Raw genomic sequence first — 14,271 nt, 5'->3', positions numbered from 1 at the left:
TAAACTTAAGGGTAACCACTCAAAATAAATCCAGAATTGAAATACATACTGAAATAAAAAAAGAAACAGAGGGAAACATCATAGAATACCACCACACAGAAATAATAGACAACAACAAAAAGGCAAAGAAACAATGGAGACACAACCTTACCAGAAAACTAAGGATAGAATGACAGGAAATCCTCACATATCAATAATCACCCTAAATGTAAATGGACTGAACTCACCAATAAAAAGGCACAGAGTAGCAGATTGGATCAAAAAACTAAACCCAACCATATGCTGTCTCCAAGAGACACATCTCAGCTACAAGGACAAGCATAGACTCAAAGTGAAAGGGTGGAAATTGACACTCCAAGCAAATGGTACCCAGAGAAAATCAGGTGTAGCCATAATGATATCAGATGAAACAGACTTCAAGGTGAAAAAGATAACAAGAGACAAAGATGGACATTTCATAATCGTGAAGGGGACTGTACAACAAGAAGACATAACAGTCATCAATATTTATGCCCCCAATCAGGGAGCACCGAAATACACCAAGCAACTACTAACAGAACTAAAGGGAGAAATTGACCAAAACACAATTATACTAGGGGACTTAAATACATCATTGACAGCTATGGATAGATCATCCAAACAGAAAATAAATAACGAAATAGTAGCCCTAAATGACACATTAGATGAAATGGACATAATTGACATTTATAGAGCACTTCATCCTAAAACATCAGACTATACATTCTTTTCTAGTGTACATGGAACATTCTCAAGGATAGACCATATATTGGGACATAAAATCAGTCTCAACAAATTTAAGAAGATTGAAATCATACCATGCATATTCTCTGATCACAAGGCTTTGAAATTGGATATCAACTGTAAAAAGAAAGCGGGAAAAACACAAATACATGGAGACTAAACAACATACTTTTAAAGAAGGACTGGGTCAAAGAAGAAATTAGAGGAGAGATCAAAAGATACATAGAAACAAATGACAATGAAAATACATCCTACCAAAATTTTTGGGATGCAGCGAAAGCAGTTTTAAGAGGAAATTTATCTCATTACAGGCCTATCTCAAGAAACAAGAAAACTCCCAAATAAATAACCTCATGTTACACCTTAAAGAACTAGAAAAAGAAGAACAAGTAAAACCCAAGGTCAGCAGAAGAAAGGAAATAACAAAAATTAGAGCAGAACTAAATGAAATAGAGAACAAAAAGACAATAGAAAAAATTAATATGACAAAGAGCTGGTTCTTTGAAAAGATTAACAAAATTGACAAACCCTTGGCTAGACTTACTAAGATAAAAGAGAAGACACTGATTAACAAAATCAGAAATGTAAAAGGAGAAGTTATCACGGACACCACATAAATACAAAGGATCATTCAAGAATACTATGAAGGACTATATGCCACCAAATTCAACAACCTAGAAGAAACGGATAAGTTCTTAGAAATATATAGCCTTCCAAGTCTGAACCATGAAGAACTGGAAAATGTAAACAGACCAATCACCAGTAACGAAATTGAATCAGTCATCCAAAACCTTCCCAAAAGCAAAAGTCCGTGACCAGATGGCTTCACTAGTGAATTCTACCAAACCTTCAAAGAGGATCTAATACCAATTCTGCACAAACTCTTCCAAAAATATGAAGAAGAGACAGTACTCCCTAACTCATTTTATGAGGCCAACATTACCCTGATACCAAAACCTGGTAAGGACAGCACAAAAAAGAAAACTACAGACCAATATCTCTAATGAATACCGATGCAAAAATCCTAAATAAAATTCTAGCAAATCGAATACAACAATGCATTAAAAAGATTATTCATCACGACCAAGTGGGGTTCATCCCGGGGCACAAGGATGGTTCAACATAATCCATCAATGTGATACATCACATAAACAAAATAAAGGACAAAAATCATATGATTATATCAATTGATGCAGAAAAGCATTTGACAAGATACAACATCCATTTATGATTAAAACACTTAATAAAATGGGTATACAAGGAAAATACCTTAACATAATAAAGGCCATATATGACAAGCCCTCTGCTAATCTCATAATTAATGGAGAAAAACTGAAGCCCTTTGCTCTACGTTCAGGAACACTACAGGGATGTCCCCTATCACCTCTGCTTTTCAACATAGTGTTGGAAGTCCTTGCCAGAGCAATCAGGCAAGTGAAAGAAATAAAAGGCATCCAAATTGGGAATGAAGAAGTTAAATTATCACTCTTTGCAGATGACATGATGCTATATCTAGAAAACCCTAAAGACTCCACCAAAAAGCTATTAGAAACAATCAACGAATACAGTAAAGTTGCCGGCTACAAAATCAACGCACAAAAGTCCATTGCCTTCCTATATACTAACAATGAAATCTCAGAAAAGAAATACAAAAAACAATTCCTTTTGCAATTGCAGCAAAAAGAATAAAATACCTAGGAATAAACTTAACCAAGGATGTGAAAGACCTATATGCTGAAAACTATAAGACATTTTTGAAAGAAATTGAAGAAGACACAAAGAAATGGAAAGACATTCCGTGCTCATGGATTGGAAGAATCAACATAGTTAAAATGGCCATATTACCCAAAGCAATATACAGATTCAATGCAATCCCCATCAAAATCCCAATGGCATATTTTAAAGAAATAGAACAAAAAATCATCAGATTTGTTTGGAACCACAAAAGACCCCGAATAGCCAAAGCAATCTTAAGGAAAAAGAATAATAATGGAGGTATCACACTTCCTGACTTTGGCTTGTACTACAGGGCTACAATAATCAAAACAGCATGGTATTGGCAGAAAAACAGACACATAGACCAATGGAATAGAATTGAGAACCCAGAAATAAAACCACATAAATATGGACAGATAATTTTTGACAAAGAAGCTAAAAACATACAATGGAGCAAAGACAGCCTCTTCAATAAATGGTGCTGGGAGAATTGGATAGCCACGTGCAAAAGAATGAAACTGGACTGCTATTTGTCACCATGTACCAAAGTTAATTCAAAATGGATCAAAGACTTAAGCATAAGACCTGACACAATAAACTGCATAGAAGAAAACATAGGTACTAAACTTATGGACCTTGGGTTCAAAGAGCATTTTATGAACTTGACTCCAAAGGCAATGGAAGTAAAAGCTAAAATAAACGAATGGGACTATATGAAACTTAAAAGCTTCTGCACAGCAAAAGAAACCATTGACAAAATAAAGAGGCCACCAACTGAATGGGAGAAGATTTTTGCAAACAGTGCCTCCGATAAAGGGCTAGTATCCAGAATATACAAGGAACTCATGCAACTCAACAACAAAAAAACAAACAACCCAATTGAAAAATGGGCAGAGGACTTGAAGAGACATTTCTCCAAAGAGGACATACAAATGGCAAATAGACATATGAAAAAATGCTCAACATCACTAATCATCAGAGAAATGCAAATCAAAACCACAATGAGATATCACCTCACCCCAGTCAGAATGGCTATCATCAACAAGACAAACAATAACAAATGTTGGAGAGGCTGTGGAGAAAAAGGAACCCTCATACACTGTTGGTGGGAATGCAGACTGGTGCAGCCGTTATGGAAGGCAGTGTGGAGGTTTCTCAAAGAATTACGAATAGAATTGCCATATGACCCAGCAATCCCTCTTCTGGGTATCTACCCAAAAAATCTGAAAACATTTAGAGATAAAGACACGTGTGCCCAACTGTTCATTGCAGCTTTGTTTACGGTGGCCAAGACATGGAAACAACCAAAATGTCCTTCGATAGATGAATGTATAAAGAAGTTGTGGTATGTATACACAATGGAATACTATTCGGCAGTAAGAAAAGATGATATAGGAACATTTGTGACAACATGGATGGATCTTGAGAGAGTAATGCTGAGCGAAACAAGTCAGACAGGAAAAGCAGAGAACCATGTGATTTCACTGATATGCGGTATATAAACCAAAAAAACTAAAGAACAAGACAAACAAATGAGAAACAGAAACTCATAGACACAGACAATAGTTTAGTGGTTGCCAGAGGGTAAGGGGGCGGGGGGTGGGAGGGGGGTGATGAGGATAAGGGGGATCGAATATATGGTGATGGAAAGAGAACTGACTCTGGGTGGTGAACACACAATGGGATTTATAGATGATGTAATACAGAATTGTACACCTGAAATCTATGTAATTTTACTAACAATTGTCACCCCAATAAATTTAATTTAAAAAAATATATTATAATAATAAATAAATAAATTAATTAAAAATAAATAAATAAAAAAATAAAAGACCAAAGTGAGGGGCAACAAGCATTTATCTGAGATCCAAAAGAATAGCTATTGGGGAAGCACTGATTTAAGAGAAACCCAAATAGTGTTCCTAGGTTTACAAGGCAAAGGACAGGGGTATTCGCCAGAAAGGGAAGGGGAACAATTACATTCATAGAAGGAAGGCATTGCTCTGGGTGCAGATAAGCTAACACAGGGGTGCTAATCCGGAGAGTCTTTTTAATCCTCATCCTATAGTTATAATGTCCGCTTTCTTTTTTGTCTTTGCAAACAGTTCTTTAGGATACCATGCTGCTGTAGGTCCAGTGCAAAGGCTATGGACCAAAGGCTATGTTGCCCTGTTCGAACATTCCAAAGCTTTGAGAAGTAAGACCTGCAAGGCGCTGGGATGGTAGATCCCACTCCAGTTTAAAGTGGTTCCATTTGTATTATTTTTCACACCGGGACTATTGCTGCACCTCAGGACCGTCTATCTTGGATGTCAAATTGATCTGGACCAAAGGAAAGCCCAAGAGGCAAAGCTCAAAATATATAAAAGAGACCAAAACTCTGCCTCAAAAGAGTAACCTCAAAAACGATAATAATAGCAGATATTAATAGCATGTTTCCTGGGGCCCAGCACTGTTCGTTCTGTGTGCTTTCATGTATCTCATTCTTGTTCACAACAGTCCTATAAGGTATGTATGTATTATTATCCCATTTTATAGATGAGGAAGCTGAGGCACAAACTGGTAGTAAGACAAATTCTAGGAAATCGATAGAAGTGTGCTTGAAGGTGAGAGGAGGGTAGTAGTGAATCATGTTTAATTGGATGAATGACATGAAATGCCAGCCCAGAGGGTCCCAACCCTTTTGGAAAGGTCTGGAGTACAACCTTTGTTTTATCTTCCACTTTGTCCACCAGTGAGCTGCTTCTTTAATATACAGAATAGCTCACCAAGGCCTCTGGTGAGTTCTCTTGGGGAGTTTCTTCCCCCCATTGTGAGCAAGTGGCCAAGCTCTGTGCTTTCTGTGACCAAGGAGTGGCAGGGGAGGAAGGACTGAGAAAAAGAGAGTCCTAGAGGCCAGGAAGGAGGTACTCCCAGCCTAGGTGCAGGCTCAGAAATGAACGGTGACCTTAGCAAAGACCAGGTGTGGGCCAAGGGGAGATTCCACCTGGCTCAAGGGGAGGAACCACCCTACAGCCAAAGGGCCACCAGCAGAAGCTGCGCCTCCCAGGACAGCGTGCTAGGATGGCAACCACGGAGAAGGGCAAGATAGACACCCTTTTCCCATCTTCCAGTGCCCTGTAAACCAGCCTGTCTATGGATGGCCCTGGGGGGAGAGAGGGAGCTGGTGGACGGGCACACCGCATGAGATATAATTAGACTGAGAAGCGTGTGGAGCAGATTTATATTACCAACATTCTTTCTTAAAAGTACAATTATTCATTACACATTCAATAGCGTGGAAAAAGGGACGATTGTTCGAGATTAAAAGGGGCAAGGTGAGGACCTTGATTGAATCCTCTTTCAAATAAACCAACAATATAACACATTCTGAAGTCAACCAAGGAGATTTGAATATAGGTTGGTTATTAGGTGTGACTAAAGAATTATTGTTAATTTTGTTAGGTCAGATAATAGTATTGTAGCTGTGTATTAAAGCCTAGAGATGCATATTATAGGGTAAAATGTCCTGCTATCTTCTATTTACTTCAGCAAAAAAACGATAAAACCGATATGGTGAAATATTAAAAACTGTTCAATCTCATTAATAACATATGAGGCTTCAGTGGGGCCTTTGTGATATTCTTTTCTGAAGTACAGAGAGAGGTTAGGGGGCATCTGGGCTGTCCACTGTCTGTAATGTGTATCTCAAGGTCAACCCAGCCCATAAACCAAAGGGAAAGGTTAATGTATAAAGGGAGAGGTTGATGGGGGCCCGGAGAGAAGAGCAGAAAAGTGGTGGGCTGGGGTGTGGTGTCCTGGAACCAGAGCCAGAAGCAACTGCAGGATTGAGGCTTGCAGGAAACGGGAACACCTAAAGCTGCAAAGATGCTGGGCATCTGAGAAGCTAGGCAGCTTGAAGTCAGAAGGAAGTCACCTGGTCAGGCAGAGAGCACAGCTGACGCAAAAGGGAAGACTTTGTTCTGTGGACCCACTGGCCCAGCTTAGAGGAGCAGCTGGCATCAGAGAGGAGGTGAGGAGCCAGAGCGAGACCGCCCAGAAGTGGCAGGAGCATAACCCTGAAGAGCCGGGCTGCTGAACCCCTGACGTTGTCAGGTCCTGGGCCGCAAGAGCCCCTGGTAGAAGCACTGTCTGCCTGGTTCTCCCCGCTCTGCTCAAACCTGCTTCTGTGATTCTGCATAATTACAGAAAGCCCTGCCTTAGCAGGTGGATGTGAGCAGAAAGCTAATGCATGATTCTGAGCTCTCTCGGGAAAGGGGACTTCTAGAGATGGCCTCGCTGGTGTGGAATGACCCAGAATATTCGGTACACCCCGACCGTCTCCCACCCAAAGGTCAGCTTCCATGTTCCCAGAGGTCTCAGTGGAGTCTGGGGTCTGCGCGGTGGCATGTGTTTCCTTGCATTTGCTAACGAGAACACAAGCCATGCCTTTGGAGGCAGAATGACGGGGCTCTGCAAGCTGGGAAGGAGTGGGGTACCCCAGAAGAAGGAGGACCCAGATCCTGCAGCTGTCTCTCCAGGCTGACTTGGGCCTCCCACCAAGCTGCTTCATCCTCCCTACAGAACATGGGGGACCCAAGAGCTCCCTGGGATTCTCGGCACACATCAAAGACCGGGTGGCACAGACTCTGCCCACTGGAGGCATTGTGGGGGTGGGGGAGGAGCCTGGGGAGGGAGCTTCTCGGCAGGGGACCCTGCAGGTGCCACATCTCCCAGCTCCCAGCCCTTCACACCCCCACAGAGGCTGCCTAAACACATCTGCTCTCAGCAGTTCCCTCCTGGAAAAACAAAGCCAGCCAGCCAGGCCCCATGCTCTATAGAGCCTGCTCATTTGCAAACAAAAGGACCCCATTTTCACTCACTGAGTGCCTGTTTTGTGCCAGGCCCTGCTCTAGGCTCTGAGAGAACTAGAAAATCACTGACTGTGCCCTCAGACTATTAGACTGGATGGAGCCTGGAAGTCAGGCGACAGCGTGTGCGGAGAGGGCTCTTTATTATGGAGGCACCGTTGACATACAATATTATATTAGTTTCAGGTGAATAAGGTATTAGGTTGGTGCAAAAGTAATTGCGGTTTAAGAAGTTAAAAATGATTGCAAAAACCGCAATTGCTTTTGCACCAACCTAATAGTAACTCAGCACTTACGTACCTGGTGAAGGAATCCCCCAGTAAGTCTAGGACCCATCTATCACCACACAGAGTTATTACAATACCACCGACTACATTCCCTATGCTGTACATTACATCCCATGACTTACTTATTTTATAGCTGGAAGTTTGTGCCTGTTACGCCCCTTCACCTTTTTCATCCATCCCCCCCCCCCGCCCCGCACTGCCCTCCCCTCTGACACCCACCAGTTTGTCCTCTGTATCTCTGACAGGACAAGTGCAGCATGGTGCGGGGATATACTGGGGAATCCACGCAGAGGAGCAGGGATCCCACGAGGGACTTGTTTCTCCTGAGATGCAGCCACCTCCAGAGGCAATGAAGAGGCCACCCCAAAAAGTGACACCTGAATCTGGGGAGAGGAAAGGAGCCTAAAAGCAAATTCTAAGGTGTTTCAGAGGAAAACTGTACATGGATCTTTCCCTGCCTGACAGGCTGCATTGGTGAAGAGTCCCCAGGACGACCCTGACCTGAGACACCCCCCCACCCCCTACCGCCAAGGCAAATGCAATTTTGTAATGAGACTATTTTTCTGGTCACCAGACAATCCCCTAAAGGAGTTGAAGCCTGTGGATCTTAAAAATAAAACTACCTGTTGCACGTTGAGTATAATACAGCACTTTAAACTCAGGCCGCCATGCTATTTTTGAAATGTAAGGGAGAATTGGTTTGTAGCACTATATTTTTAAAGAATGGGGTGACATGTGGACTTTTATATCTGGTCAACGATTGTCAGACTGACACCTGCTGTACTGATAGGGGCAGCCTGAGGGTGGCTGGATACCTACCTGCCGAGTCCTGCCAATGCAGGTTCTAGGGACGAAGCTCCCTCATACTCCTGACTGGACAAGGAAGGACTCCTTTCCCTCTGGGACCCACAGGCTGGTGAAACAAATGTATCTCCTTTGCCACCATCCGATGAACTGAATTCTCACTGCTGTGGTAAGACCCCCAGAGCTCACCGCCCCCTTCAGGTAAGGGACTTTCCCTTCTTCCCCACTGGGCCTTGGGAACACTGAAGGCAGCCCTAAAGCTGACTGATGTTGTACCATAGTTACGAGTCCTGCTCCTATAAGGAATGTTCATCTAGCTCTATTTCTGGAAGTTGAACGTTAATCCTTAATCACACTAACACAGAGACCAAGGTGTGCATGTGTGTTCTGTCTCCAGTAGCTCTCCGTATGGACAGAATGTTTGCATCCCTCAAATTCACACGTTGAAACCCTACCCCCTCCCTAAGTGATGGTGTAGGAGGTGTGGGGCCTTTGGGAGGGGATTAGGGTTCATTGCACTCAGGAATGCAAGGAGTGCCCTTATAAGAGTAACGAGACGCTCGCTTGCTCTCTCTGCTGTCCCTGTCAGCATACTGTCATGTCTGAGAAGTCAGCAGTCTGGACTTAGAAGAGAATCCTCACCAGAACCGGTTCATGCTGGTACCCTGAGCTCCGCCTTCCAGCCTCCAGAACTGTGGGAGATGAATGTCTGTTGTTGTAAGCCGCCCAGTCTATGGTACTCTGTTACAGCAGCCTGAGTTAAGACATTCACCTTCCTTTATACTTCATTTCTAAAGTCTGTGTGAGAACCAGCTCTGTTCCCGTCTACCCATTAGGACACTAAGCTGTGACATCCATTTTCTTACCAACAAGAAGATCCCTGTGTTCAGCTGTGAGTTAAACTAACCTGAATTGCATTTCCCCTCTAGCTATTTGTCAGGTAAGAATTCCCCTCAGACAGAATTTTCCTGTAGACTCGGCAGATGCTGATGTGTGTAATACAGCGCGTTCTCCCATCTGAAAGCAAGGAAGAAAGGCCTGTTCTCACATCAGCCCACCGTGCCCCCTTCCTTGGGAGGGCTGGATCCGGCTTCTTTCCAGAAGACCGGCCCCGGAAGCAGCTCCATCTGTCGTAAGCCTCTCCTCCAAGAAATTCACCCACATGTTCCATCTTTCAGCAGCTTTGAGCCAAGTCATTTCCCAAGAACACCTTCTTTCCTAAAGTATGAAAAGCCCAGGGCATTTCCCAGATTGCACATCACAAGAGAAAAGCAGAAACCATTTTGGCTCACAAGTTTAATTGATTTCTATCCCTCTACTGGGCCCTGGGGTCAGCTTCAATGCTGCAGAAGGAGACCCTGGGCTCCCCGACTGCTCCAGCGGGACAGGCCAGGATCACAGGGAACATTGACAAGCAAGGGGAAATGAATGACCAATAAATGCCATTTGAGGATAAATGTTCACAAAATTGTAAAGAAGGGGAGAAAAGAGAGGTAGGCAGGCTGTCGGGGAGCATCACCGATGTCCGAACTCCTGGGTCAGACCAACACACAGCACAGCCACTGCAAAAGAAGGACACCAGCTGAGCCGACTGCTCTTCCGGGGCCTGAGGTGACCTGCCAGTCATCGTCCCGCCCCACGTGACTGAGATTATCCTACCTCCATCCTCCAGTACGTGCCTTGACTAAGTTACCAATCCCTAAGCCAGAGCACCCTAGAAATGTGACTTAGGAAACGCTTAGGCCCAAAGGGACTTCCAAACATAGGTGTATATGCGTAGTCATATATTATATATAGTATATGTAAAATACACACACACACACACACACACACACACACACACACACTCAATGTCAGGTTCAACACTACTGTCCAGATATCTGTGGTCACCCTCAGACACTCTTTTAGGAAGGCTTTCCCTAGACCACTGGAAAGGCGTCAATGACGTCCCCACTTTAGAGAAGGAAAGAAAGTGGTTGTTCTCAGACCACTCGGCACGGCCAAGAATAACTGGTCCTCTAGTTCCTTGGCCTCAAGAACAGGTCAAGGGCAACGCCTCCCTCCTGGCCAGGACCCTCGGGACGTTCCCTCACCTGCCTCTGCTGTAGAAACTGCAGCCCCGCACAGCGGAAGCGCTGTGGTGTTGTCTGCATAAAATGTCATGTGACTGTACACAGGAAAAACACTCATTGACTTTTCGTCTTCCTTCTATCTTGTTGCAATTTGATTGTTTGGCTTCTGATGCTCCATGTCAAGCTAAGATATCTGGTCCTAGAAGTCACACACTTTCCATTGTCCCCAGCACCTACCATTCCATTCAGATTAACAAGGGCTGGCATCCTTGAAATGACCTGAAATGTAGCTATAGATTTATCTTTGATAATAGTAACTATAATAATAATAATTAATTAATAAAAATGTGGAAAGACTGTTTGACAATGACATTCCTCTTTGCAATGCCCGTCAAAGAACGTGTGTTGTACCCGCATGGAAATAGGACAGGTCAACAGGAATAAACACCACTCAGCACCTGTACTGTCCAAGACTTTCAAAGTACTATCAGCAAGCAGTTCATCAGAACTCAAGTCACTTACCTCAGCCAGAGAGAGGTGGACGATGCCGTGCTGGTCCTTGTCCAGAAGCTTGAACAGTTCTAGAACACCAGAGAAGGAATGAAATTTGATCGGGATGTTCTTAGACTTTGAAAACATCAGAGAGCTGCCTCTGTCCACCCGATCCCCGCCTCGTATGCTCCCTCTTCCCCAGCTCCCACTTAGCTGCAGGGACCCCGAAAAGCTGGCTCTAGATCCAGCGCCCAGGGTGAGGGGTTTGGTCAGCAGATGTCCCCCTGCCCAAATCCACCAACTTCCAGCTGTAAGCAGAGATGTTTCCTTTGTCACCTCCACCTTCAGAAGCTCTAGAAACTTGCAATTCTTTGAACAGGGGGTGGAGGAGAGCTAACGGCATGGGACAGACAGCAGTTGCCCATTCGTGGGTGATCCTTAGCTTTGTCTCTGGCTGCCCAAACTTGTCCTATTAGAACTTACCGACTCTCACCCCTCAGTGCAAGGAAAACTCTCTCCCTTAACAGGATGCCTTAGCGTGAGCCCAAGGCCAAGGGGGCAGGAGAACAGGAATTGCCTTCCAGACAGGGACACCTATGCCCTCCCTGGGAGATGACACCTGCTCTCAATATGGTCCCCATGGAGGCATAGATGTGAATAGACATCAAAAGCCATTTAAGAACCATTACTGGGACTCATTCACTGTGGCCCAGTGACTGCACATAGTAGGTACACAATAATCTGGATGGCAGCTTTTTAAGTCTCCAAGAAAAGGCAGCCTGTGACCTTGGGCGTGGCCAGCTTGGACTTGCTCAGCCCCTTCCGTTTCTGCTTCCCCTCACCCAAGGATCCCACAGTTACAGAAGCCTGTCTGTTCTGCCCCTGCCCCTCCCTGCATCCTGGGAGAAATGGGACGGGGTCAAAGAACAGAGTGACTCACTGAAGAGGGTCTCCAGGCGAATCATACAAGCAACAAAGCCATCAAAGTCGATGCTGAGTTTGCTGCAAGCGTACCGCGTGGCGATGGTCTGCTGTACCTGGTTGCTGAGCATGAAACCTGCGGGCAGAGGGGCCTGTGTCACAGGTGGAGTGGACGGCTCAGCACTGCCTCCAGTACAACTCAACGTGCTGAACGTGCAGGGGCCAGGACTGACCCTGCCTCCTCCAAGGGACACCAGAAGGGTCTGCTCCTCCAATTGGTCTCCTCTGAGGTAATTAATTCTCCTCAAGATTAGCCTCTTCTCTGGTCTTAGTTGGGCCTGTAGCTCCAACACAAACACAGCGAGGCATCCCACTCGCCACAGCAAGAAAAAGCATGCCTCTCCGGGCCCCCCTCCTTCACAGCTCCACCCTTTGTAATTGCTGTCACCTTCCCAAAATTGTAAAAAAGGGGCACAAAGTCTAAAGTATTTCACCATACAGAAGCCAGCAACAGTCCTTCCTCCCTTGAGAGGAAAGGTTCTCAACAAACCTTTGTTGTGACACTGATTTCCAGTATAAGATAACGACCACTGATTCTCATTAGCAGTCGTCATAATAAGAATAACTAAAATGAGCACTACTGGGTCCCAAAACCTTTGTCTCCAGGACATGTCCTCACCTGCCTTCTTGAAGGCTGTCCTCATCTCGTGGGCATCAATGGTCCCCGAGTGGTTATAATCCATTTCCAGATAGATCTCCTAAAACAGGAGAGAAAATCCAGGGAGAATAGAGCTGTTTGTGGACCCTTCCAGAACTATCTCCCTCCTCTGGACTGCTTCCTCAGAAGGCTGGGGACGCCCTCAAGAGAAGACCTCACTGACTTCTCCCAAGAAGCTTTCAGAACAACAATGAGAGTTTGGGCTGGTGGCCAGTGCTGGCCACTCTGTCCTCTGACTTCCAGTGAGGGCATTGGCACAAGTGTCTCTCGTTGCCTTCTCACTGCTTCCTGAATAATGCATCCAGGGTTTGTGTTGGCTTTACCATGATTAAGGAGCTAGTCAGCCTACAGCATGCAATGGACTAGGAATGCGTGTCGGGAGGGAGAGAGGCTAGAAACGGAACAGAGGAGAAGGACCAGAGTCCAGAACACAGTCAGAAGAGTTACCAGATACTTCTGAATCTTCAAGTACAGAGTCTTGAATTCCACGAGTCCCAAGGTGCCTGTCCCGTCGCTCTAGGCAAGTTAAAGGCCAACATGATCAAGCCCCAATTCTCCATGCCTTGTGGATTTTTCTCTTGAGATTTTGCACAATGAGTGTCTTAAGGCCTCAGTGAACAGTCATGTCTGTCGTAAGCAGAGTCCTGGGGGTCACGGTGGTGGGGGTTGGTGGGAAACACATTCAAATAAAGATTCAAGAGTGAAACATTCACTGAGGCTCTCCTTTGAGATGTCTGGGAGCAAAGGACAAGTCAAGAGCCCAAAGCCCCCTTAGTGATGTCATTCATTAGCATCTAACACCCGAGGCATCCTGGGTAATTGAGAGGCTTGAGCGATATGATCTGTAAATTCGCTTCCAAATTTAAATTTTGGTGATTGATCATTGAAATAATTAGTTGGTTAGAATGTCAAAATATTATCAGAAATGTCATCAGAAGCCCTGGGGGGGATTCTCGGTCATTGCAGTCCACATGTGCTTATCCATGTGCCTCAAAGGGAGTTCCAAGCTACTCAACACTAATTCCAAGGACGCTGGGACACAGGAGCACAGCTGGCTCCTAGGCCACTACTCAACCAAAACAGGCAGAAAGTTCTGCGGCATTCTCTGTGTCCAACTTACATTTCCTCTACGAATCTTTACGGAGCCCTTTATGGGCTGGGCAAGGGAGATTTGGGTTTTGAACTGTCCCATTCTCACTGGGAAAGGTTGAGGAGTCATTCAAAACAGGAACAAAGTAGAAATAATGTGCCACTTAAAGGATACATCCATCAGGCTGACCATCTCCCTGCAAGTGTTGATGTGAAATCCATCGAATTTTATGTCCGTTCCTAAATATTTAAATAGAAAAGGGTGGGAATAAGAATCATCTGAAGACGGAAAATAATCTCCATGGCAGGAAGCCACCAGCGGAGCCAAATATGGTCTCTATAAAAAGGGGAGCATGGTGGCAGGCTTCTCGGCAGAAGCCCCCCGTCTCTTCTCGCACCTTGGGAGGTGGTACAGGTGGGCACCAGTGTTCCCGCCTGTTCAGTGAGCCCACAGGGTTCAGCATCTGAACTGGGCTTTGCTACTCACAAGCCACAGACTTCACCAAGCTAATATCTGTGAGTTTTGGTTTCCTCCTCCATCGAGTGGGAATAAGAATAAT

General features: G+C 44.8%; 1 protein-coding gene across 1 annotated transcript in view; it reads right to left on the bottom strand.

Annotated features, from left to right (window-relative positions):
• Nucleotides 1–9,405: 9,405 nt before the first annotated feature.
• Nucleotides 9,406–14,271, bottom strand: part of CAPN8 (calpain 8) — a 48,213-nt gene continuing 43,347 nt past the window's right edge. The window contains exons 16-21 of the mRNA XM_019756353.2: nucleotides 13,887–13,951; nucleotides 13,070–13,138; nucleotides 12,584–12,662; nucleotides 11,924–12,040; nucleotides 11,014–11,072; nucleotides 9,406–9,981 (exon numbers count right to left, since the gene is read on the bottom strand). Coding sequence (XP_019611912.2) covers nucleotides 9,958–9,981; nucleotides 11,014–11,072; nucleotides 11,924–12,040; nucleotides 12,584–12,662; nucleotides 13,070–13,138; nucleotides 13,887–13,951 — 413 coding nt within the window. The 3' untranslated portion in view covers nucleotides 9,406–9,957. The remainder of the gene's footprint in view (nucleotides 9,982–11,013; nucleotides 11,073–11,923; nucleotides 12,041–12,583; nucleotides 12,663–13,069; nucleotides 13,139–13,886; nucleotides 13,952–14,271) is intronic.

Source organism: Rhinolophus sinicus, linkage group LG12, assembly GCF_036562045.2.
Source record: "Rhinolophus sinicus isolate RSC01 linkage group LG12, ASM3656204v1, whole genome shotgun sequence".
Lineage (NCBI taxonomy): Eukaryota > Metazoa > Chordata > Mammalia > Chiroptera > Rhinolophidae > Rhinolophus > Rhinolophus sinicus.
The sequence above is the reverse complement of the archived record's forward strand: the minus strand, read 5'-3'. Positions and strand labels throughout refer to the sequence as shown.